The sequence below is a fragment of the Suncus etruscus genome, chromosome 8, assembly GCF_024139225.1.
Source record: "Suncus etruscus isolate mSunEtr1 chromosome 8, mSunEtr1.pri.cur, whole genome shotgun sequence".
In the NCBI taxonomy this organism is placed as follows: domain Eukaryota; kingdom Metazoa; phylum Chordata; class Mammalia; order Eulipotyphla; family Soricidae; genus Suncus; species Suncus etruscus.
In genome coordinates, this window is record NC_064855.1 from 3351492 (window position 1) to 3377816 (window position 26325).

General features: G+C 46.8%; 1 protein-coding gene and 1 non-coding gene across 2 annotated transcripts; one reads left to right on the forward strand and one right to left on the reverse strand.

The window, feature by feature from the left end:
• Positions 1 to 26115, forward strand: DEUP1 (deuterosome assembly protein 1). The gene is made up of 13 exons (XM_049778025.1): positions 1 to 29; positions 1101 to 1272; positions 3133 to 3228; positions 6904 to 7038; positions 9288 to 9401; positions 12913 to 13155; positions 14184 to 14329; positions 18312 to 18417; positions 20401 to 20583; positions 22106 to 22192; positions 23027 to 23226; positions 24855 to 24957; positions 25939 to 26115. The coding sequence occupies exons 1-13, from the start codon at positions 1 to 3 to the stop codon at positions 26113 to 26115; spliced, it is 1791 nt and encodes a 596-aa protein (XP_049633982.1).
• LOC126016586 (small nucleolar RNA SNORA51) lies at positions 2531 to 2663 on the reverse strand. The gene has a single exon (XR_007498378.1). It is a non-coding gene; the product is annotated as a small nucleolar RNA SNORA51 (small nucleolar RNA).
• Positions 26116 to 26325: the final 210 nt, after the last annotated feature.

The window sequence follows — 26325 nt, forward strand, 5'->3', positions numbered from 1 at the left end:
ATGGAGACTCAAGCCAATACCACAGTGGGGTGAGTGTCTATTCTACGCTGGCCTTTGACCTTTGGGGTTAGCGTACAGATGTGGGATGTGATCTCACTTCTGGCCAGGGGGCCTGTCAGTGGCACTATTGCCCGGCCTTTTCCACTCAGACTCTTCTGCTCAGCTCAAGCTCCTCTGGTTTGAGGGATTCTTCCAGGGTGCTGTGTGGGCTCAGGGTGACTGAAGTCCCCTCCCTGTGGGTCATCCCAATGGCTGCTCTGCTGTCTGGAACTTTGGGGTGGCGAGCAATTTCTGACTGAGCAGCGGATGGAACCGAGCCTCTGGGCACCAATTCTCAGAGGAGGTGCTGAGTAGCCCCCCCCCCCCTGTGTTCCATCCAGAGCTCACTAGACTCAGGGCAGAGACACCTGCACCCCTGGGACAGCTGAGGCAGGGCTGGTCACCTCTGAGATACTTTAAGAGCGGCCAGTGGAGTTTCAGCACTCAATAATTAATCTGTTTTTCTACATTCTTGGTTTGGGGGCCACACTCGGTTGAGGCTCAGGGGTTACTCCTGGCTCTGTGCTCAGACATTGCTCCTGACTCAGGAGACCACATGGGATGCCAGAGATTAAACCCAGATCTATCCTGGGCAGCCGCATGCAAGGCAAATGCCCTACTGCTATGCTATCGCACACAAAAACAAAACCACAGAAAACACTAAATAATGAAAAGTTTTGTTAGAAAATAAATAGATGCGGGGCCGGGTAGGTGGCGCTGGAGGTAAGGTGTCTGCCTTGCAAGCGCTAGCCAAGGAAGGACCGCGGTTCGATCCCCCGGCATCCCATATGGTCCCCCCATGCCAGGGGCGATTTCTGAGCACATAGCCAGGAGTAACCCCTGAGCGTCAAACGGGTGTGGCCCAAAAACCAAAAAAAAAAAAAAAAAAAAAAAAAGAAAATAAATAGATGCGTCCTTCTAGTTCCATTGAGAAAGTCACCTGTGGCCTGCCAGCTTCTTGCATCTAGAGGTCATTTGGAGAACAGTGATCCTGCTACATAGAATGACATAACGATTTCTCACATCCTCCTTTCTCGATTGTGCTTTTCACCAATGGCCAGAGCTTCTCCTTGTGAGGCCGAGCTTCAGGAGTTAATGGAACAAATCGACATCATGGTGAGCAACAAAAAGCTGGACTGGGAAAGGAAGATGAAGGCCCTGGAGACACGATTAGACCTTCGGGACCAAGAGTTGGCCAATGCACAGACTTGTTTGGATCAGAAAGGGCAAGAGGTACTGAATACCTGGCATGCTTTGTGATTGTGAAGACCACTATGTGTCGTGTCTGGGCTACTTTCTGGAGACTGGACTGTCAGGCATCAGCAGGGACCCTGAGCGACAGCAAATTGGGCTGAGGTGGGTATAGACACAGAGGCACTGTCACGGACAACCCTGAGCATCGGTGTCATTCTGGAGCCATGCGACAAGTGGTTCTGCCGTCTGCCTGCAGAGAAGCCAGTGTCTGTGCTGCCGCAGGGACTTCAAGGGGTGGCACCCCACAACACTGGCTTCTTTCCAGTCTGGAGGGAAAAAGGAGCAAAATGTCTGACTCAAGGCTTACAGGGAGGGGTACACACCTGCCCCACCACAGGGTGGCCCAACCCTCCACACTGCTGCTGCCCCATGTGCTGGGGGAAGGTGTGGCCACCCAGTGCTTTTTCTCATGTCTTAGTTGTTCCTCCAGGCTGAGCGAGGAGGGGAACACTGGCCCTTCTCCAAACTGCTCCAGTCAGGTCCACAGCCCACTTAGTTTACTTACTTCACTTCTTAGTGAAGCTCAGTCCCCAAGAAGGAGCCACTCAGATAGTGTCTGAGTAACTGTGTGAGCCAGAGCCACAGGGACTGCCCAGCCAATGTGAAGATGACACATTAATCTCATAGTAATTGGGGCACCAAAGAGTGAAAAAGAACCATCAGCACAAAGTTATGCCCAGTCATGGCACTAGGAGTGCCCAGAACAAGGGTGCAAAATAAATCCGCAACCATCATTAAACACGGCGAGGCTAGGAGCAAGCCCAAAGGATTAGAGTAGATGCCTTGCAGGGCGAGTTCCCCAGGTTCAGTGCTCGGTGCTGCATGGCTGCTGAACACTGCTGAGTGTGGCCCTGGGTCCTCTATCACCACTGAGCCCCAGCAGTGAACTTTTGAATTTGGGGTCACAGGGCTGGGCTGATGTGTGGGTGGCCTGTGGGCACTGCTGGAGTCCCTTCCCCAGTGAGGGTAGGAGGCTCTCCTCACTGGTGGTGCTTCCCTGGACATAGTCATAGTGCTGATATCTGTAATGAGTTCTCTGTTTATTAGTTTGTTGGGGGTCACACCAAGTGATGCGAAGGGCTGACTCCTGGCTCTGCACTCAGTCATCCGTCCTGGTGATGCTTGGGGAACTGACCATATGGAATGCCAGGGATCGAACCTGGGTCGGCCTTGTACAAGGCAAGTGTCCTTCCCATTGTGTTCCTGCTCTAGCCCCTGTAACTGAATTCTTTTATTTTTTTGTCCCCCAATTCACAATACAGACCAGGCAAAGGGCCTGTGTTGAGGTGTATATGGGGTGCATTTACTGTACCTCTTCTTTCTCTACAGTCAGTGTAAAGAAAACAGCCTGTGGTAAGAATTGGGAGGCCTTATCTTTTCTTTTTTTTTTTTGTTTTGATTTTTAAATGGATTTTTGAGAAAAATGGAAAACATTTGTGTAATGGTTCTCAGAGACAAAATAGAGGAGGACTGGAGGGTCTAACTCTCGACATGAAGCTCACCACAGGGATCGTTTAGTGCAGTCACAGAAATAATCACACTGAGAACTATCATAACAAAATGTGACTGAATGAGGGAAGTAGGAAGCCTGTCTAGAGTACAGGACGGTGTGGGGTGGGGAAAGGACACTTGGGATATTGGTCATGGGAAGTTGCACTGATGTAGAATTTATATATATGTATATATATACACATATACATATATGTAACTGAATTCTTGATGGCTCTGTCCCTGCTGCACTGTTTGTTCTAGGTTTGCTGCCTCCATTGTGTTTGAATTCCAGATTTTGAATTCTGGTTTTGGAAAATATATATATATTTTTTTAAATTTTTCTTGCAGGTGGGATTGCTTAGACAGAAGCTGGACAGTCTGGAAAAATGCAACTTAGCAATGACTCAGAATTACGAAGGGCAGCTACAGAGCCTCAAAGCACAAGTAAGGAGACAGATGTCACACTTAATGCCACATATCTGCATCCAGGTTCTGGTGTATAGGTTTCCTTAACTTTACTTAGAAATTGTTGCTGGCAGAGCCAAAGTTCTCCCTAGGAGAGCCAGGAGTGACCTTTGAGTGCTGCTGGGTGTGGCCTCCCCAAAACAACCCACAAATATTTCAAAAAAATTATTAGCCAAAAGCTTCCAAAACTTGACACGAGGTGTAAACTTAGAAATTCTAAAAAGCTTACTGAGGGGCCAGAGAGATAGCACAGCCTTGCATTCGGCAGGTATGGGACGGACCCAGTTCAATTCCTGGCATCCCATACGGTGTCCCTGAGCTTGCCAGGAGCAAATTCTGAGCACAGAGCTAGAAGTATCCCCTGAGAATCGCCGGTTGTGGTTCAAAAACCAATCAATCAATCAATAGACTGCTTAAAAAAAAAAAAAGCTTACTGAACTAAAAGATGATTAAACCCTCGGAATAAAATTCTGGTGGGGCCATAGAGGATAGAAGGTAAGTTAGGGCTTCCCTTGCCTACCTGGTTTCTGGACACTGCAAGGCTCTGCAGCCACCAGGGCTTACCCAGAAATAGCTCCCTCCCCGCTCCAAAAAATGAGAAAATGCTAAACTAAAGTCATAATCCAAGCTCTGAAAAGTAAATGGCAAATGGCTATGAAGAATCTCTGCCCAGTGAAAGGCCTTCAGGAACAAAGGGGAAATAGAGGCATTCTCCTACTAGCAGACCTACTTCCCTGCCCAAAATAAAGTTGAAGGAAGTTCTCTTAGAAGATGAGAAAATGACATATGAGGAAATCACTTCTCTTGAGTTTTCAAATGAAGTAGCAAATGAACCTCGTTATAACATAATCTGCTGTGATTCTGTATCTTTTGAGGATATTTAAGACAAGGATGTTGTAAACAGGGCCAAGTAAACACCATAAAAAGAATTAGATTTCTACATCCAGGGGCCAAAGTGATAGCACAGCCAGGAGTAAACCCTGAGTACTTCCCGGAGTGGCCCAAAACATGCAAACCAAAAACTCAAAGAATGTATTCACAAATAGACATAATTTTTTCTAATTCAAAGACAAATGACCAGATTTTAAGATAGAAAAAGAACATTTTTCCAGTAGTAAATACAAATGATCAATTGAAGCATAGAAAAGCATTCCCATCATTAGGGAATTTCAACCAAAGCATAATGACATTCCCCTTCCCACCCGCTAGGATAACTGCTTAGAAAGGTAGTGTGGATGACAGCAGTGTGGGTCAAAAGTGTGTGTGAGAACACGGAGAAATTGGAACCTGGTATCTTGCCAGTGAGACCGGAAATGGCATAGCCACTTCAGAAAACAATCTGGCAATTTCAGAAAGTTAAATTTGCAGATTCTGCATGACCTAGTATTTCCACACTCCCCTGTAATCAAGCAAAATGAATAAGGTACATCCCGTGAGAAAACTAGTTCAAAAGGGTATCGGTACCCCTAGGCTCACAGTAGCCAAAATTCAGAATCAGCCTAAGCCCACAGGGACTGATGATATGACCTAGAAAAGCTGAGTTCTTTATACCCTACGATGCCCTCTGCCCTTAAAAAACATGAGATCTTGCCTCGTAGGACAAAACAGTTGGAACTTACGGTGGTTCTGCTCAGCAAAGTTATTCAGGAAGGAAAAGACAATAAGCAGATACTTTAACTCCTGTGGGACTTAAATCACACAAGCAATTGAGCAAAACACATTAACAAGCTCCTAGATTCTGTGAAAACTAGAGGTCACCAGCACACCAGGGGCAAGGTGTGAGGAGAAAGGAGTCAGTGAACAAGACGATCAGCAGGAGGACATGCTCCTGCTCCACTGATGTGTGAAGCCAGTAGCTCCGGGAACCAACATGTTGACTCAAACAGCAAAATCTCCTGCACACACTCTCCAGGTCACCGTCCTGATCTGAAACCATCACATCTCCAAAGGGAACCTATCTCGGTTTCCATCTGTGGTGACTGGAGAAACGGAGCATGACACTTCTATACCACGAAGTGCTCCTGAGGGGAGCAAAGTACGCTCCAGCATGAATGACCGGAAGTGAAGGGCAGCCAGGCCTTGTTTAATCCTGTGCTGTGACACCATTGAATAAGTGGATCTACAGAGTAGTGAGTTGGGTGGGGCTCTGAGGGCCAGGGAATGGCCTTCTTCAGGAGACGATGAACTTGGATTACAGAGTCATGACAACTTGGTAACAAATTTATAAAATCAATACTTTTGGGGCAGGAGAGATAGCATGGAAGCAGGGCGTTTGCCTTGCATGCAGAAGGACAGTGGTTCGAATCCGGGCATCCCATATGGTCCCCTGAGCCTGCCAGGATCGATTTCTGAGCATAGAGCCAGGATTCACCCCTGAGTGCTGCTGGGTGTGACCCAAAAACAAAAACAAAACAAAAATTCAATACATTTCAAGGGCAGTTGAATTCTGTCTCAGTCAAAAAATTCTACAAGGATAAATATAGAGAGAGAGCAGAGTGCCAGATTTCTAGCAGATAAAATAAACACAACTGTTCATCATTTTATAGTAGCCAGAAACTGGGAACTCCAAAATGCTTGAACATGTGAGTGGTTAAAGAAATGACAGTATGCTAGCCCATGGGGAGATAGAAGTGGACGGATAGCAAGGAATTAGCTATTGTTATGTGCGTGAGTTCAGGAGATTTATGCTGAAAAGGCCGATTTTAAAATGTAATTTGGGGGCCAGAGTGATAGTATAGTGGGTTAAAACTTGCCTTGTGTACAGCCGACCTGTATGTCCCTGGCACCCCTTATGGTCACCTGAGCCCTCTTGCCAGGAACAATTCCTGAGCACGGAGCCAGAAATAATCCCTGAGCACTGCCAGGTGTGGCCTAAAAACAAGTAAACAAACAAAAACAAAAACAACACAAAAAGATACTAAATAGAAAAAACAGACTTGAATTTTTTTTTTTTTTTTTTTTTGGTTTTTGGGTCACACCTGGTGGTGCTCAGGGGTTACTCCTGGCTGTCTGCTCAGAAATAGCTCCTGGCAGGCACGGGGGACCATATGGGATGCTGAGATTCAAACCAAGCACCTTTGGTCCTGGATTGGCTGCTTGCAAGGCAAACGCCGCTGTGCTATCTCTCTGGACCCAGACTTGATTTTTTTTTTTTTTGGTTTTTTTTTTTTTTTTTTTGGTTTTTGGGCCACACCCGGTGACGCTCAGGGGTTACTCCTGGCTATGCACTCAGAAGTCGCTCCTGGCTTGGGGGACCATATGGGACGCCGGGGGATCGAACCGCGGTCCGTCTCCTAGGCTAGCGCAGGTAAGGCAGGCACCTTACCTCGAGCGCCACCGCCCGGCCCCCAGACTTGATTTTTAAAACAAAATTGTTTACTTTGCTCTCTAATGGTTAAAACAAAACTGAACAAAGTTTCACATATGTGAATGATTATTCTACTATGTTGTTAATGATGTCCCAAGTTCACTTGAAAGCCAAGTGGTGTGAAAATTCATGAATTTCACTTAATAACTAGTTCTAGCCTCCCTAGTTAGAATACTTAGTTTTGCTTCTTTTGCTAATCACAGGGATACACAGAGATAAACTGTAGTAACTTTGAGTTAGAAATGACCAGTTACTGAAAATCGATTGCCTTTTTTTATTATTGACAGTTTTCCATGCTAACTAGTAGCTTTGAAAAGCTGAGGCTACACCAGGTGAGACAAGGAAGGTTTCGGAGAAGAGAGACCCTGCACCCCGCAGAAAACATGCCCTTGGAACTCAGCAACTTCAACCAGAAGTTGGAGGTGAGCTTTGTTCCCTGCCTCTCAGCAGCCACCGTCAAACCCTCTCTCACCAGCCTTCTCAGCCCATATTCCTGTGGGCCAGGAGTGAATCAAGCATTCGCTTTGATTTACACATCTTTTGTGTATATCAGCAATTTTTTTGTTTGTTTTTGGGTCATACCCAGCAGTGCTCAGGGATTCCTCCTGACTCTATGCTCAGAAATCGACCCTGGCAGGCACAGGGGACCATATGAGATGTCGGAATTCGAACCATCGTCCTTCTGCATGAAAGGCAAACGCCTTATGCTATCTCTCCAGTCCATATATCAGCAATTTTTTAAATTTATTTTGCCTTGTGATCATACCCAGTGGCGCTCAGGGGTTACTCTTGGCTCTGCACTCAGAAATCACTCCTGGCAGGGATTGAACCCTGGCCTGGCCTGGGTCGGCTGCATGCAAGGTAAACTCCCTAGTGCTGTGCTATCACTTCGGCCCCAGGTATTGTCAGTTTTTTGAGGGCAAAAAAAAAAAAAAAAAAAAAATCTCAGCCGACATCTCTGGGATCAGTTACTGAAACTTCTAATAAATCGGTTAATGACTTTTTATTAACACACACACACACACACACACACACACACACACACACACACACACAAAGTTCTATGGTCATCTTGACAACAGGGCTTGAAGTTTGGGCTTTTCTTTGCTGTCCTCTGGCTCTCAGAACCTCCCTGTCTCCAGTATGAACAAGATCCAAAAAGCTTCCTGTGTGGCAAATGCATTCATTTTAGTGTCTCGCGTCCTAGCTACCTCTTCTCTGAGCCGCTGGCCCACCCTGTGTCCCATCCCTGGGGCAGACTCAAGGCAAATCAACCCTGTAGAATTACATATTAATTATAGAGTCCTGGATGGTGATGGATGGATGGTGAGGCCTTTCTCTGCCTGCCTGGGCCACGCGCCTGCAGCCCCTACCTGCCGGCAGGTCTGTGGGTTCAGGGTAGCAGTGAGGAAATGATCCACAGCAGTCAGATTTCAGGAGACATGAAGCTTTATTACTAATAAGGCCTTAGTCAACATGTGTGGCTTCTAGCTAACCTTTTAAGCAGGCTCCATAAGCAGCCCTGCACCTAAACCTGTCCCTGATAACTCTCCATGCTGCCAGCTCCTCCAGCTGCTTCTTCCTTAATCTGTCTGACCCCCTCACACCCTTGAGGCAACCCTTTTGTAACCTTCCATAGACCCCTCCCAGAAATGGGCTGGTCTGCCTCTCCAGGTGATATCAACATTAACCTAGGGTGGGGTGATACAACCCTGTCTGTGCTCTAACCTGAGCCGAGGACCCCTCACTGCTCAGTTGACTCCAAGCTGTCTCAGGGGTTCCCCCATCTCCAGTGCTTGCCTGGTCCTCAAGCTTCTCCTCCCCAGCCCAAGATGTCCCTTCCGTCTGCATTCTTCCTGGGTCCTGAGGATTCTGGATTCTTTTCTTCTCCTGGCAGCAAGAGGAGGGCCGCCCACCCCTCATCTCTGGGGCTTTCATCTCGGACCTTTACTCTGTATTATCTTGCTTTTAAGTAAATAGTCCTGGGCCCGGAGAGATAGCACAGCGGCGTTTGCCTTGCAAGCAGCTGATTCAGGACCTAAGGTGGTTGGTTCGAATCCTGGTGTCCCATATGGTCCCCCGTGCCTGCCAGGAGCTATTTCTGAGCAGATAGCCAGGAGTAACTCCTGAGCACCGCTGGGTGTGGTCCAAAAACAAACAAACAAACAAACAAAACCAAAAAGTAAATAGTCCTTTTTTTGGGGGGGGGCCACACCCAGCAGTGCTCAGGAGTTACTCCTGGCTATCTGCTCAGAAATAGCTCCTGGCAGGCACGGGGGACCATATGGGACACCAGGATTCGAACCAACCACCTTAGGTCCTGGATAGGCTGCTTGCAAGGCAAACACCGCTGTGCTATCTCTCCAGGCCCTAAACAGTCCTTCTTAATATTTCCTTTAAAATAGATCTTGAATTGGGGCCGGAGAGATAGCACAGCGGTAGGGCATTTGCCTTGCACACAGCCAACCCAGGACTGATGGTGGTTCGAATTCTGTCACCCCATATGCCTCCTCCCCACCCCACCCCCGGCAAGCCTGCCAGGAGCGATTTCTGAGCAGAGAACCAGGAGTAACCCCTGAGCACCTGCCAGGTGTGACCCAAAAACCAAACCAAAAAAAGAGAGATCTTGAATTGAATTTCCTCATGTTTGTCCCTCTAATTTCTTTTCAAGGAATTTAGAGCAAAGTCAAGAGAATGGGATAAGCAAGAGATACTCTACCAGTCTCATCTAGTTTCTGTAGATGCACAGCAAAAATTATTATCTGAGAAGTGTGATCAATTCCAGGTACTTTAGCTAAGCTCGTCTCTGCATGAATGTTTGAGTTAAGGAGTCCTTTAGCACAGGGGACACAGGTGCCAGTTCAGGGAGTGACTCTGCAGGTCTTGCACAAGGCAACCAAGAGAGCAGAGTTGTCTCCAAATGCCCGTTACCATAAAAACTTTCAATATGGGTTTTGAGGGCCGGAGAGATAGCACAGCAGTAAGGCATTTGCCTTGCACATGGCTGACCCTGGATGGACCCAGGTTCGATTCCTGGCATTCCATATGGTCCCCCAAGCCTGCCTGGAGCAATTTCTGAGAGCAGAGTCAGGAGTGACCCCTGAGCTCCACTGAGTGTGGCCCCCCCAAAAAAACAAAACAAAAATAAAATAAAATAATGGGTTGTGCATGTCTCTGTGCCAGTCACTCAGTCTAAGACTTCTGTGCCCCACAGCCTAGACACAGAAATGATGCATCTGAGTATGTAGAGATAAGAACAAATGAAAGGATCCCAAATTCTTTTCTTCATTTTTTTTGGGGGGGGTGGCTCATCCAGTAGCATTCAGGGGTTACTCTGGCTCTGCACTCAGAAATCACTTCTGGCAGACTAGGTGGACCATATGGGATGCCAGAGATTGAACCTGGGTCGGCTGTGTGCAAGCCAAGTGCTCTACCCGCTATGCTATGGCTCTGGCCCCAAATCCTTCTAGAACTCAGAAGAGTAAAGGAAACTCTTCTTTTTTTGGATGGAGGGGGCATATCTGGTGACACTCAGGGGTTACTCCTGGCTATGAGCTCAGAAATCACTCCTGGCTTGGGGGGACTGTATGGGACGCTGGGGGAATCGAACTACGATCTGTCCTAGGTTAGCACATACAAAGCAGATGCCCTACTGCTTGTGCCACTGCTCCAGCACCAGGGAACTCTTCTGTTGGGTTAGGTCGGAACTATCCTCACGCAGGGCAGGGCCAGGTCCCTGTAGTGAAGAGCTGGAGCTGGCCCCATGTAAGTGGTAACAGATGTGAGCAAGGGGCTCTGTCAGAGACTTGGGAGGACCAGGGCAGTTGTCTGAATCATTCTGTGATAGGCCTAGTGAAGTAGACCCAAATCTGTCACGAGCTTTCAAGGCATGGCTAGGCAGAGATGGAAGGCTCTGGGTGCTGTGGCAGAGGAGTAGGATATGCACCATTAATCAAAGCCTGCATTTGGCTTCAATGCTGGTGATACCAGAAGGCCTCAGGCTGGGATAGTGGGACAGAGAAAGGAGGACTGACACTGGATCATCTCATTTCTATGAAGTGCAGGCAGATTGCACAGTGGCCAGGCTAGCCAGTTCTGGGTCTGCTGGGAGGTGGGGTGAGAAGAGAGCGAGAGGCTCAGACCATGAGAGAGGGGCATTGGGAGTCAGTGCGTGAAGTCAGGGGGTTGAAGGGAGTGACAGTCAGGAGCCTACCTGGAAGACAAAGCCACATTGTGAATCACCTACCACCAGTCTGCAGTAGAGAATGAAAAGTCTCGGAACTGTAAATTTTACTAAAACCAGGAAGAAATTGCAGTTCTGTGAGATATACTTTTATGGTTTCCGTCTTCCTTTTATTGTTTACTTGAGTTATGTTATGCATGTTTGCTGAACTAAGCACTGAAAGTAAAATTAATAGTCTGGCTCCAATCACGCTCTTTTAGCTATTTTATTTGAGCATTGTTAACAGTTAGGTGTTTGCCCTTCTGTACTTTTTCTTTTGTTTGCAAAAACATATAAACTATGTGTTCGTGTAAAAGTTGTAACTTTCCCTTTTCTTCCTTTTTTTTATTTTTCTGTTTTTGGGTCACACCCAGCAGTACTCATGGGTTACTCCTGATTCTGTGCTCAAACAGCTCCTGTGGGGGGCTCACGGGACCATCTGGGATGCTGGGGATTGAACCCGGGTCTATCCCAATAGACAGCATGCAAGGCAAACACCCTACCTCGTGCTATCACTATGGCTCCAAACTTTCTTTCTTATAAATGTATTTTTTTAAACTTAAGTCATCAAAAATCTTTCAAATCATTGTAAAGTTTTAATTCTTCAAAGAATTTTTTTTTTTTTTTGGTTTTTGGGCCACACCCAGTAACGCTCAGGGGTTACTCCTGGCTATGTGCTCAGAAGTTGCTCCTGGCTTGGGGGACCATATGGGACACCGGGGGATCGAACCGCGGTCCGTCCAAGGTTAGCGCAGGCAAGGCAGGCACCTTACCTTTAGCGCCACCGCCCGGCCCCTAAAGAATTTTTTTATACTTTATACTAGATACTAGAGTCTAGTATCTAGGAGATACATATGGCAGAATCCTTAAATCATTCATCAATGAAGATTTTATTTCTAGATCTTTGCTATTTACATATAATGAACACCCCTTTATAATAATCCTTAAAACTTAGTATTTCAAAAAGCCTAAATAGAGTCGGAGTGATGGGACAGTGGGTAGGGCATTTGCCTTGCACACAGTCGACCCAGGTTTTATTTATTTATTTATTTATTTATTTATTTATTTATTTATTTATTTATTTATTTTGGGTTTTGGGTCACACCTGGCAGCGCTCAGGGGTGACTCCTGGCTCTATGCTTAGAAATCGCCCCTGGCAGGCACAGCGGATCATATGGGATGCCGGGATTCGAACCGATGACCTTCTGCATGAAAGGCAAATGCCTTACCTCCATGCTATCTCTCCGGCCCTAAGTCCACCCAAGTTTATCCCATATGGTCCCATATGGTCCCTGAGCCTTCCAGGAGTGATTTCTGATCACAGAGTCAGGAGTAACCCCTAAGCACTGCTGGGTGTGGCACCCCCCAAATAAAGCCTGGGTAGGATTGTTGAGCCAAACGAAGGTCCCTTCAGATCTTCACACTTCCGGGTCAGAGGGAGTCACTTCCCATGACTGATTGTGACTCTGGCTAGCAGGGGTCAACCTGCCTCGACTGTCCCAGGCCAGAAACAGAACTTGTTTTCAGTGTCACCGCCTTTAACATTCTTTGATGGCTCTTCGGTGACACTTAGTCTTTTAGTTTCTTCTTCTATAAAGTGTCTGCTCATAAACTTCACTCCCTTTTCTTTGTGTTTGCTCTTTTGTCCTTACTGATGTCTTACAAAACTCATTAACAATTTTTTTCCTTGTTACATATGTTAGCAAATTTTGGACAAAATTTTTGAACTATTTTTTGGCTTATCTTTACTTTTATTTTTTTTTTTAGTCATAACAGACATTTCCAACTACGTGCTGTGAATTAACTCCATAATTTTCCGCTTGATACAGCTTCTACATTTCATTCTTGCCCAATAAAATGTTCTCACTCTACGCCTCTGTCCTGGGGTCATACAACATGTTTTCCCTTCGTGCCATTGGAAATTGAGGTTTCAGAATATATGCATAGGATGAAATTTCCTTATCCATGTAGTTAAAGATGGTTTTCATTCGTCATTCTTTTCTATCTACCCTTAACTGTGTGTGAGCATAAATGTGATCTTTTTCATTTAATCTGCAATTTTCGCCTTTCTCAGAAACAGGCCCAAAGTTTCCAGACTCAGGTGAACAGTAAGAAACAGTGCCCCGAGGACGGCAGCGCTGAAATCCCTCCTCTCATCTGTGCTCCAGAGCCCGGCGTGGAGGCCTGTGAGAGAGATGAGTTCATTATAGAGAAGCTCAAGTCGGCCGTGAGTGAAATCGCGCTGAGCAGGAGTAAACTGCAGGATGAGAATCAAAGGCTCTTGCAGGAGCTGAGAATGTGCCAGAGGCAGTGCCAGGTGAGGGTGATTCTCTTTTTAGGGGGGGCTTGGAGGAGCCTCCTTGGAGGTGCCTATGGGGTGGGAGGTCACCAAGGGTGCAGCACTCAGCTGTCACTTAAATTAGGGAAGTTTTCATGAACACACATTTGTGCGTTTACATTCTCTTTCAAATTGACAGTTTCCTTACATACAGTGTGTGTGAACCCAGGACATGACCGTATACAGTCAATAACTTGGTCTGTTTTTGCTTTTGTTTGGGGGCCCTTATCCTCTGACACTCAGGGGTTGCTCCTGGCTCTGCTCTGAGGAATCACTTCTGGTGGTGCTCAAGGAACCATATGGGATGCTGGGCATGAAACCCAGGTCAGCCATGTGCAAGGCAAACAAAACAAAACAAAACAAAACAAAAAATGATAGTACTCACTGTACTATCGTTCTGGGCCCAATGATTTGATCTTTCTTTGTCTTTGCCACTGAGGACAGATCCTATGTCTGAATCTTTAATGCTGGGGACATGACAAGAGCTCAGTAAACTTCTGCTGAGGAAATAAGTGAAGGAATAAAATTCTATAAGACGGGGTCGGAGCGATAGCCAGTGGCAGGGCGTTTACCTTGCAAACAGCTGACCCAAGACAGATCTGGGTTCGTGGCCAGCATCCCATATGGTCCCCGAGCCTGCCAGGATTGACTTCTTTTTATTGGGAGAGGGCTTGGGGGACTATATGGGACACTGGGGGATCAAACCATGGTCCGTTCTAGGCTAGCGCTGGCAAGGCAGATAAATGCCTTACCACTCTGAGCCACTGCTCTGGCCCCCAGGAGTTATTTCAGAGTGCAGAGCCAGGAGTAATCCCTGAGCACTGCCCGGTGTGACCCAAAAACCAATCAATCAATAAAGTTTTAAAAAATAAAGTCTGTAAGATGAGCTAGAGAAGGGATAATCTCACAGTTCAATACTAGTTTAAGTCAAAGTTAGATATGTGTCAGTGCATTTTATGTCATGATACCGAAATATGAACACTGAAGTGACTTGTGTCTTCGTGCAGGCCATGGAAGCAGGACTCTCAGAGGTCAAAAGCGAGTTGCAGTCACGCGATGATCTCTTGAGGATCATAGAAATGGAACGAGTGCAGCTGCACAGAGAATTATTAAAACTGGGCGAGAGTCAGACTGTGCAGGAAACTAAACGAAGGTAACTCCATGTTCCTCATTCCAGCACCTGAAACTGCAAAGCAAGATATTTCAGTAAAAGGATTACTTTAAAAAATTTATTTAAAAAAAACATTGATTTATTGGTTTTTTGAGTCACACCCAACAGCGCTCAGGGATCACTCCTGGTTTCTGTACTCAGAAATCGCCCCCTGGCAGGCTGGGGGGACCATACAGGATGCCTGGAATTGATCCAAGGCCCTCCCGGGGCCTCGGCATGCAAGTCAAATGCCCTACCGCTGTGCTATCTCTCCGGCCCCCAGGTTTAGAGTTTTATACCTGAGGATCTGTGGCAGAGCTCTGCTAGGACATTTGCCCATCTGAGACCCTGGCTCACTCCCTGGTGCCAGAAAAGAGAAGAGTTTTAGGTCTGAAATTAGAATTAAAAGTCTGTGTTGGGGCCAGAGAGATAGCATGGAGGTAAGGCGTTTGCCTTGCATGCATACGGTCTGTGGTTTGAAAATCCCGGCACCCCATATGGTCCCCTGAGCCTGCTAGGAGTGATTCCTGAGCATAGAGCCAGGAGTAATTCCTGAGCACTACCAGGTGTGACTCCCCCCCCCCAAAAAAAAAGAAAAGTTTGTGTTGGGGCCAGAGAGATTGCAGATTATGCAGTATTGCATATATGCAGATAATTGCAGATATGCAGTAGGGCATTTGCCGTGCATGTGGCCGACCCACGAGGGACCCGGGTTTCGATCCCTGGCATCCCATCTGGTCCCCAAAGCCTTCTGGGAGTGATTTCTGAGTGCAAAACCAGAAGTATCCCCTAAGCACCACCGGGTGTGACCCAAAAACAAAAGCAAACAAAACAAAAAAAAGTCTGTGTTAACATGCTGCTAATTATTAGTGTCAGATACCAATGGTTGATGATAATGAATATCTTATCTTCAAAATGAATATATTTGCTTATGGATGCTTTTATGCTTCAAGGTTTTGTAAAAAATGATAGCTCAGAGCTGATACTTAGATATGTTGATCAGATTTATCCTCTTTTTGATTGCCTGTAAACCAGCTGTTAACTTTTATTGTTGAAAATGTTGAAAATGAAAACTCCTCACATCATTAGGAAGAATTATTGTTCAGACAATCTCTTTCTCTTCTTTTATTTATATTTAGTTATTTTGGGGGTGTTTTGGGTCACATTCAGGGGTGCTCAGGGATTACTCCTGGCTCTGCCCTCAGAAATCGCTCCTGGCAGGCTGGGGGACCATTTGGGATGCTGGGGATCAAACCCAGGTCGGCTTTGTGCAAGGAAAATACCCTACTCACTGTGTTACGGCTCCAGCCTTTTCTTTTTCTTTTATTTATTTATTTATTTATTTATTTATTTATTTATTTATTTATTTATTTATTTATTTATTGGTTTTTGGGCCACACCCGGCGGTGCTCAGGGGTTCACTCCTAGCTGTCTGCTCAGAAATAGCTCCTGGCAGGCACAGGGGACCATATGGGACACCAGGATTCGAACCAACCACCTTTGGTCCTGGATCGGCTGCTTGCAAGGCAAACGCCGCTGTGCTATCTCTCCGGGCCCGGCTCCAGCCTTTTCTCTTCTTCAAAATATTTAGATGTTATATGCTCTGACCACTAAAATGTCACTGCTGAGACATTCTCCGTTCAGAAATAAACTCCTCCTCCTCCTCCTTCAACTAACAGCATTTTAACAATTGAATAAACAAGTGGTGGTGAATATTTTATTGAAAATGATTGTATAGGTTTCAGTTTTTGTTTTTCAGTTTCAGTACCGCACACATCAGTGCTTAGAAGAGGCTACTTCAGGCTCAGAGCTTGGGGTCACTCCTGGTTGTGCTTGGGGAGACCGTATGAAACCAGGGATCAAACTTGGCCTCCAAGATCCAAAACCTGATCTTGTCTCATTTATCTGTCTCCAGCACTCGTGGACTTTGGGGGCCTGGCTAGCATCTCTTGCCGCTCTGCTTTTTGCCTCAGATGAGAAATGCAGATTTCTGGGAGGGAACCTGCCCCAACTCCCCCGGGTCAGGAGGCTCTTGTCAGCCAACCTACCAGGCTGGCTCCATGGAAAGAAGTATCCCCGCAGTGACTCTAGCTCCAGTAGGTATGTGTCCTTTGCAAGGCGCCAGAGAAAACTGTGCATGGGGCATGAGGTCTGGCAGAGACACTTTAGAGAAATATCTCCAGGAAACAACCTGGAGTATGAGGTCCTTAGTCTTATTTTTTGTTGTTGTTGTTTTATTTTTTTATTTTTTGGGGGGTTCGCACCCGGCAGCGCTCAGGAGTTACTCCTGGCTCCACGCTCAGAAATCGCTCCCGGCATGCTTGGGGAACCATATGAAATGCCAGAATTTGAACCACCGTCCTTCTGCGTCTAAGGCAAACGTCCTACTGCTGTGCTATCTCTCCGGCCCCCTTTTTAAAAACATTTATTTTGGTTTTGGGGCCACACCCCGCAGCGCTCAGGGGTTACTCCTGGCTCTGCGCTCAGAAATCACTCCTGGCAGGCACAGGGGACCATATGGGATGCCAGGATTCGAACTACAGTCCATCCTAGATCGGCTGTGTGCAAGGCAAATGCCCTACTGCTGTGCTATCTCTCCGGCCCCCACGGTTGTTTTCTAGAAGTCACACTGCAGCATTCATCCTATTCTCAGAACCTTCCAGTAATGTTAAGGTTTATTTAGTTCTTACTCTTTTTTCTTCATAGAAGCTCCTTAGGCTGGTATGTCCAGAAGGTTATTAATAGAGATTTCAACATCTCTTTCCCATGTGACGAATTATAGTTTCTCGAGATCATAACAGTAGGACTTTATCCTAGCAAGATTATGTTTTGCTTTGTTTGCATGCCCTATTCCACTTTCATGTCTTTTACTTGCTAAAATTTACCAGATTTCTTGAGTTTTTTTGCCAGTCAGTTGAGCATTTCACTGCCTAAAATTGCTTAGGAAGAAGTGAATGCTAGGAAGTTGGGCTAAAGAGAGAGTATAGCAGGTAAGGTACTAGCCTCGCATACAGTCAACTCAGGTTTGGTCCCCAGCACCTCATATGGTCCCTCAAGCCCTATCAGGAGTGAGCCCTTAGCACAGAGCCAGGAGTGAGTCCTGAGCACAAATAGGTATGCCCCTCACCAAAAACAAAACAAAAACAAGGTAGGTATTTTTATTATTCTCTTCCAAATCATAGACAGTAAGAAAAACTGGGGGCTGAGTGATAGCATAACAGTAGGGTGTTGGCCTTGCACACATCCAACACAAGATGAACCCTGTTTGAGTCCCAGAATCCCATATGATCCCCGAGCCTGCCAGGAGCGACTTCTGTACAAAGAGTCAGGAGTAATCCCTGAGTACTGCTGGGTGTGACCCCACCCCCTCAAAAAAAAGTAGGAAAAACTGAAGACTGATCCTGAAATCATGTTTAGAATACTATTAAAATTCTCACACTATTTTACTGAGATGTAAATAAAAGGAAAATGGAAAAAATAATGTTCATGGCACATCTATTTAATAAGAAACATGCTTGAATTTACAAAGATTGGCATCCACCAAAAACAAGTGACTGCCAAAACTGATGAAGGATTATTCCGAGGGGCAATTTTGCAGTCACATATACTTTGATATATACTGTTTTCTATAATTAAGAAGTCCATCATTTTGGATCAGCAGTAGATGGTCCCCTCAGACTTCTAAAAATGCCCCTTTCAAAAAACGGAGCAAACCAGCTGAATTTCCCTTTTTAAACAGATTCCCAGATCTTTTATTAGGGGATGCCACCTTTTCTGCTCGCAAACTCAGTATTCTACCAATTTTAAATGTAGAATTGAAATTGCTCATTAATTGCTATCCTCCTTCTCCCTAGGGGGGAAATCTCTCTCAGTTCTTTAATCCTTTCCAACAAGGTAATGACCTATTTCTGCCACAGAGAGTGGTCTGAATTAGCAATCATAATGCATCCAGCCGAATATAATTTTTACTCATTTTAATTTGTAGATTTGAATCATCTTATTCCCCTTCTATTAAAGATCCAGAAAATAAAAGGAAAGAGCTGCTTTCAGTGATCTCAGATCAACAAAGTCATGAGAAAGAAATGAACACGGTATGGAAAATAATGGGCTGTTTTCTTCGGGTTTTTACAGATCGAAGGGATAGGAAAACTGTCTTCCAATACCTTTTTCTCTTCAGCATTTCACCCAACATTTGAAAATTGCTCAAAGAAGTGCTTTTAAGTGCTCATTAAATGTTCTAACCACACACATAAAAATAAAGAACCCCAAGATTATTTTTTTCTTTTGGTTTTAGCCATACCCAGCAGAGCCTGGAGACTACTCCAGGCTCTAAGCTTGATTTTCAGTGGGGGTCAGACCTCGGGCTCTGCAGCATAGCCCCAGGCAGCCCTGGGGCCTCTCTCAAGCTATTAAGGAAAACAAGTTTTTGTTTTGTTTTGTTTTAGGGTTTGGGACCATACCAGGTGGCGTTCAAGGGTTACCTCTGGCTCTGTGCTCAGAAATTACTCCTGGCAGTCTCGAGGGACCATGTGGGATGCCAGGGATAGAACTAGTTTGATTGCAGGCCAGATAGCACAGCGGTAAGGCATTTGCTTTAGACGCAGAAGGATGATGGTTCGAATCCAGGCATCCCATATGGTCCCCCGAGCCTGCCAGGAGCAATTTCTGAGCGTGGAGCCAGGAGTGGCCCCTGAGTGCTGCCGGGTGTGACCCAAAAACCAAAAAAAAAAAAAAGGAACCAGTTTGCTTGTAAGGCAAAGGCCCTACTTGCCGTGCAATCAAAAAACAACTTTTTTTTTTTGATTTTTGGGCCACAGCCGGTAACGCTTGGGTTACTTCTTGGTATGCCCTCAGAAATGGCTCCTGGCTTAGGGACCATATTTGTCACGGGGGGACCAAACTGTGGTCCATCCTAGGTTAGCACATACAAGGCAAATGCCCTACCAATTGTGCCACTGCTCTGGCCCCCCCCCCCAAAAAAAAAAAAACAAGTTCTTAAAGGAGCATAAGCCATTTCTGCCTAGCTTTCAGAGCTGGAGCCTTGAGGATGTTAAAGTCTAGAACTCAGGATCTGCCACCCAAAAGACCACCAGGGAGACAGGCAGTAATGTAAATGCAAGAGAGTTTATTCTAACATGCTGGGGTCCAACAACTCCTAAGAAATGAAGACCCCAAGAATGGCTCATATGTCAAATTTAAAGGGATACCAGATCCAGGCCAGATCTAGGGTGCAGTGTCATCTGGCTATCTGTGTCTATTGCTACAGACCAAGGAAGCTATCGTCATTTGACCATCAGTCAGCTGCTGTTTAGCCTTTCAGGGGTCTCAAACTCAAGGCCCGCAGGCCGCAAAAGGCCCTCCGTACAACATTTTGTGGCCCTGCCCTAGAGGAATCTTTTTTGTTTTGTTTTGTTTTAGTTGTTTGGGTCACACCCCCCAATGTTCAAGGCTTACTACTGACTTTGCACTCAAGGATCACCCCGACTTTGCCTCCTGCGGCCCCCAGGTAAATTGAGTTATAATTATTATAAGGCTTATATGGATGCAGTTCCTGGCATTTATCCCTAGGGTCTGGTTCCAGGAACTGGCTGTTCTTCTCGGCCTAGTGTTTCTACCTTAAAACTGCAGCCTGTCATGGCTGCACTTAGGCTCACAGCAAAGCCCAAAGCCAGGTTTACAGCAATTAGCTTCCTTAAGCAAGCAGAGTACAGAAGCCAAAGCAATGTTATCTCTAAGCAAAGGCACCCATATTCTAACCTCAACATGTAGGTTACAGTTAATTCTAAATCTTAGACTCAAACAAGGGCCTCTCGGCTTTGGCCAGCTGTTGCGTCTACATGATGTGCGGCTTCTGTCTGAGTCTGAACTGGGCACCGGGCTGGCTGCCGCTTCCCCCCACTTCTGCCATGGGAGCAGTAGGTGAGGAAGCACGTGAGATGAGACAGAGAGGACAGAGACTGGAAGGAGAAGGAGCAGTGAGTCTGTAGAAACAGATGTCAGATGAAGCTGCCGGTTTGGGGGTGGGAAAGGCAGAGTCTTGAGTGCCCACCCCTGCAGCTGCCCCTGTGTTGCAGCCCAGAGGCCCACTGTACCCGGAGGTGGAGCAGGAGCAGATGCGCTCAGAGATCTCCGCACTCACTGAGGAACTGCAGCATAAGGAGCAAACCATCGCGGCCGTCATGAAGAAGGCTGCCCTGCTGGAGCGGCAGCTCAAGGCTGAGCTTGAGATCAAGGAGAAGATGCTAGCCAAGCAGCAGGTGTGCAGGCCCTGCGAGCTCGGACCCAACCCTCCCACCCTCCCTCCCTGTGGGCCCAGTGCCCAGCACTGCCCCTGCCCCCTGGGTCCGTGTCTTCACTCCTTCCTCTGGAAATGCAGGAAATACGTGTGGAACTTACTATGCTGTAAGTTCTCATTTGCATTTGCTGTGATGTGGTGGAGACCAAGGTCTCTGTCTCTGTCTGTCTCTGTCTCTGTCTGTCTCTCTCTGTCTCTGTCTGTCTCTGTCTGTCTGTCTCTGTCTCTCTCTGTCTCTGTCTGTCTGTCTGTCTGTCTGTCTGTCTGTCTGTCTCTCTCTCTCTCTCTCTCTCTCTCTCTCTCTCTCACACACACACACACACACACACACACAGAGTCACAGTGCAGGCTGGGATCGCACATCAGACTGACCCTTTGTTTTGTCTTTCCTTTGGGAGTCACCCCCAGCAGTGCTCAGGGCTTTCTCCTGGTTCTGCACTCTGGGATCACCCTGGCAGAGGTCAAGGGAACAACTTACAGGTGCCAGGGGTTGAAATTAGTCAGCCACATGCAAGGCAAGCAGCGTACTTGTTGTGCTATCTTTAAGGAGAGTTTCATGATTAAATGCTCCTGAGATCTTTTAAAAGGGCAGAAACAATGGGTCCCTCAAGTAGAAGGAATCAGAAAAGAGTTGCTGTATTTTCCGGCTTATAAGACGACCCTTCAACTCATGAAAAACTTCCTAAAAATCGGGAGTCGTTTTATATGCCGGTATATGGCATGCTGAAACTTATTCCAGCTTCAGGGACGAGAGATCTGCCCCCTCTTACTTTTTATGAAGTAAGCAAGACAAATTCAAATCACACAGGAAAGGAATTTCTCCAAAATAGTAGACCAAACTACATCAGACATGAGAGTAATATTTTACATATTGTAAAATCAGTTTGTGAAGAAGTAATTAAACGAACGACAAAGTTTCAAGCATTTCCTTACAATTGTGATTCTTCTGGTAACAGTTTGCACAGAATAGAAAACAAGGGCCTGGAGAGATAGTACAGTGGTGTTTGCCTTCCAAGCAGCCGATCCAGGACCAAAGGTGGTTGGTTCGAATCCCGGTGTCCCATATGGTCCCCCGTGCCTGCCAGGAGCTATTTCTGAGCAGACAGCCAGGAGGAACCCCTGAGCACTGCTGGGTGTGGCCCAAAAACCAAAAAAAAAAAAAAAGAAAAGAAAAGAAAAGAAAACAAGATGGGGGGATGAAATTGAAAGGAACAAAATGGGCTATTAATGTGAGTATCGTTTTCAATAGTCCACCTACCCACCCCCAGCAACACCCCTGCAAAAATAGAACATGAACCTTGCATTAAGGTTGCCAACTACGATGACTTTCAGTAAGAGACCAAGGGGACCTGGTCTGTGCTGATGGCGACAAAGAAGCGTTTCTGCTTTGTACTTAGAAAGTCTGTGTTTTAACAAAACGATGAGAAAAGCTTCGAGGTTTTAGTCTGAGTCTCTGCATGTCTCACCTGTAAATCCCCTTCCAGGTCTCCGATATGCGCTACAAAGCTGTCAGGACGGAGAACTCGCACCTGAAAGGAATGATGGGTGACTTGGATCCAGGGCGGCTCATGGTAATAAGCTGCAATCTCTCCCTGGGCACTCACTAAGGCTTCAGAAAGAAAACTTAGATTTGTTATGTGGCAGAATCCCAGAGTGCAATAGTGGATCCATTCTGAAATAATTAGAATGGAAAAGCACACGTCGTTAGTGCTGAACATTTGATGTAGATAAGAAACAAAATCATGGGGCCGGGCGGTGGCGCTGGAGGTAAGGTGCCTGCCTTGCCTGCGCTAGCCTAGGACGGACCGCGGTTCGATCCCCCGGCGTCCCATATGGTCCCCCAAGCCAGGAGCGACTTCTGAGCGCATAGCCAGGAGTAACCCCTGAGCATCACTGGGTGTGGCCCAAAAACCAAAAAAAAAAAAAAAAAAAAAAAAAAAAAAGAAACAAAATCATGACATCACTGAAAAACGGTGGTTTTGGGGCAGGAGCAATAGCACAGCGGGGAGGGCATTTGCCTTGGCTAAAGCCAACCAGGTTGGATCCCCGACCGACATCCCACATGGTCAAACCCCGATCCTGCCAGGAGATGATTTCTGAGCACAAAGCCAGGAGTAAGTAACCTCTAAGCGCTGCTCAGCATGGTCCAAAAATCAAACAAACAAGAATAAGAAGCAGACTGGGGATAAAATACAAAACCCATATTTTCCCATCTAGTCTGGAAGTAGGTCAGGTTCTGGGACAATGGTCCCAGGCACACTCTGCTAGTGAGGGGTGAGGGTGGGCAGGGCAGACCAGGAGGCATGTCACTAACCCCAGGGCATCTCCACTTTTTGTCCAAACACAACACCCTCATTCTGTCCCTCAGAACCATCTTCTCACCGAGGCTTCATTTCATCCCCTAGAATGTCGACTTTTCCAACAACAATCATTTGCGGCACACATCCATTAACAAGCTGGAAAGTGAAAACGAACAGCTGCGGCACGACCTCCTAAAGCTTCGGGCCTCCGTGAACCCGACCTGGGCTTACCAGAGCGCCTTCGAGGGAGCAGGACTCGGTGGCTTCTCCGGCCACGGCCACGCAAGGGACAAGAATGAGAGCAGGTAGAGGCTGGAGCGATAGCATCACAGAGGGAGTCTTTGTTTTGCAAGTAGCTATCCCAGATTCGATCCACTGCATCCCATATGGTCCCCTGAGCCTGCCAGGAGTAATTTCTGAGCACAGAGCCGACTTTAAGCCTTTCAGCAGTGAAGTGTTTGGGGTTGGCCTGGTCTATCTAGGTGCATTGTTTGATGTGAAAGTTGTAGATGCTTTTAAAATATAAAGTGAGGTCACACCCCATAGGGTCTCAGATAGGCATTTTCTGGGCACTATTAGATGTGGCCCCCAAACCAAAATATTAAAAAAAAAAGTGAATGGGCAGAGAACCACCATAAAGTTGGAGTTGCATTCATCTCACGAGGGGGTGATGCCTGCCACATCACACAGACTTTCTAAGTACAAAGCAGAAACGCCCATTTTGTTCCTTTCAATTTCATCCCCCCCTCTTGTTTTCTGTTCTGTGCAAACTGTTACCAGAAGAATCCCAATTGTAAGGAATTGTTGTAATTAGCCACACACAGAAACCTATGCTGAGGAGGGAGCACCGGGTACCACTTCAATCTGGAGGCCTTTGCACTCACACTCTCAGCATCTGGCCTGCCACAGACTTGACCAGGGGAGCAGAACAAGTGCACAGGGACGTCTCGTGTCCACCTTGTCCAGGCTCCTTGGAGCGATGGGGAGGCCCATCTGCATACAAGAGCTTTTTTTGAGTGGAGCTTCACGTGCTCTTAAGAGCCTCAGTTCCAAGCTAAGTCAGTATTTCAGCCATAGAGTAGATGAAATTTTTAGAGTACAATAAAAATATTTATGGAGTCAAAATTATTTTTCCAGACTTGGGAGCTGCTGTGCAAACAGTGTTCTTGTGTGCTTATGAACACCCAGCACAGGTGATCACTGCATCAACTCCCCAGGCCAGGTCTGCTGACCAGTAGCTATGGGCTTGAGTAAAAGCCTAAACCATCGCAGTGACCCTGCTCTGAAGCCAGGAGCACTAAGAGAAAGAGCAGTTACCATCTCCAGCGACTGTCACACACATTTGCTAATTTGGGAAATGGAACCACACGGTTCCCTCAGTTTCTCCTGACAGATGAGGATCGTCATCAGGTTTCTCTGAGAAATATGGGGGAGCCAGTTTCAATTTCTAGCAAGCCATATGGTCCACCCCCTAGGGTATCCCGAGCACCGCCAGGAGTAACCCCTGAACGTTGCTGAGGGCGGCCCAGAAACAAAGCAAAACCAAGTGATTCTCTAAGGAAAGCGAGTGAGATGAGAACTGTGCAAGGGGCTGGGCGTCCAGAGACTCCGGCTCTTCACTGCTTGTGATATTTTTCACAATCTGGTCTTATGTGGTTTCTTTAAGCTGCAGAGGGACAAAGGGAAAGTTCAGGAAGGACACGGCAATATTAACTCAGGCAGCTGAACATCTGTACAACTATGTCCTGGGGGTCTGGGGAAGCTGTGGTTCTGGGGGTGGTGCAGGCATCGGGCACATGTCGTAGCATCTTCAAACAGACTGCAGCGATCCATCAGGAAACTGATAACTCATTATTGATAACTGGCCTATCGTTTCCCCAGCTAGCCCGTGGCTTCAGGAATTGGGCCACGGTGACCGTCTCTTCCCTTGTAGGCTCAGCCAGGACCAGGAGCCAGACAGAAGTGTCACACCTTGCCTGTCCCCCCTGCTCTTCCCGTTAAAAGAAATGACCAGGGAAGAAGCCGTCTTCTCCTTGGTAAGTGGAGGGGTGCTTTGCCTCGAGACAGAAGGCGTTGACAGAGGGACCAACAGTCACAGAGTAAGGCAGAGTGCAGCTCCCGAACTAAGTCCAAGATAGGTCTGATGTCTCAGTGGAAGCCTTCAGCCCCTTTGACTCTGGAGTGCAGGCAGGTTCTGCAGACTGGGAGAGGTGCTGTCTTCTGTCGGGCCCTCCACCATCAGTGACACTCACTGCGCCTGTTAGAACAGGCACATGTGCAGATCCAGACACACACACACACACACACACACACACACACACACACACACACACACACACGAGTGGCATATGTCCATCAGCATTGAGCAGTGTGAGATAATTCACAAAGGGTCAAGCAGGGGGCTGGAGAGATAGCATAGAGGTAGGGCATTTGCCTTGCATGCAGAAGGACGGTGGTTCCAATCCCGACATCCCATATGGTCCCCTGAGCCTGCCAGGAGCAATTTCTGAGCGTAGAGCCAGGAGTAAACACTGAGCGCTGCCAAGTGTGACCCCCCCCCCAAAAAAAAAAAGGCCAAGCAGGAATTCAATCTCTCTCTCTCTCCCTCTATTTCTTCCTCCCTCCCTCCCATCCTTCCTTCACTTTTGGGGCACACCAGGAATATTTAGGGCTTGGTCAGGGACCAAATATGATGCCAGGGAGAGAACCAGAGTAGGCTGCATGTAACACAAGAGCCTTCCCATATCCCTGGCCCCACTTCAAGCCCTTTTTGGAGTTCCCATTTCCAAATCAAATCCAATTATTGCTTTCCCAATAAACGGAGCATGTCTTAGGTCTTGGGGTCAGGAATCCCAGCCCCTGCATAGCAGCTAGTCCCGTTTTTTTGTACCATTTATTTTCATGAGCAGTGACCGGGCTCCGGACTCAGACCCTCCTGTGAGAGCTGCAGGTTTGGCAGTGAGGGGCAGGAGCCTGAAGAGCTGTGCCCCCACCTGATTTCTTTCTTTCTCTTCTAGTCTCCTTCCGACATCTCCTACCCGGCATCTCTGGCGGCACAGCAATTCCTTCAGGAGGAAGAGAGGAGAGCGAGAGAACTGGAGAGACTTCTCAACACACACATCGACGAACTGCAAAAGCACACAGAATTCACTCTTAATAAATACACCAGGCTAAAACAAAACAGACACATATGAGCTTTTCCAGGTGTTTATTTGCCCTCCCCACCCTAAGGGGAAAAAAAAGCCCTGGCCAAATATTCATAAAGCCAATTAATGAAGCAAACTTTGATGTCTTCGTGAGTAAATCGTTTCTCTAAGGCAGCTAGGAACGAGCATTTTTCCTGCATTGCCATAACAAGTCGTTCATACCTAGGGTGACCCCAAAATAAACACGACTACTCCAAA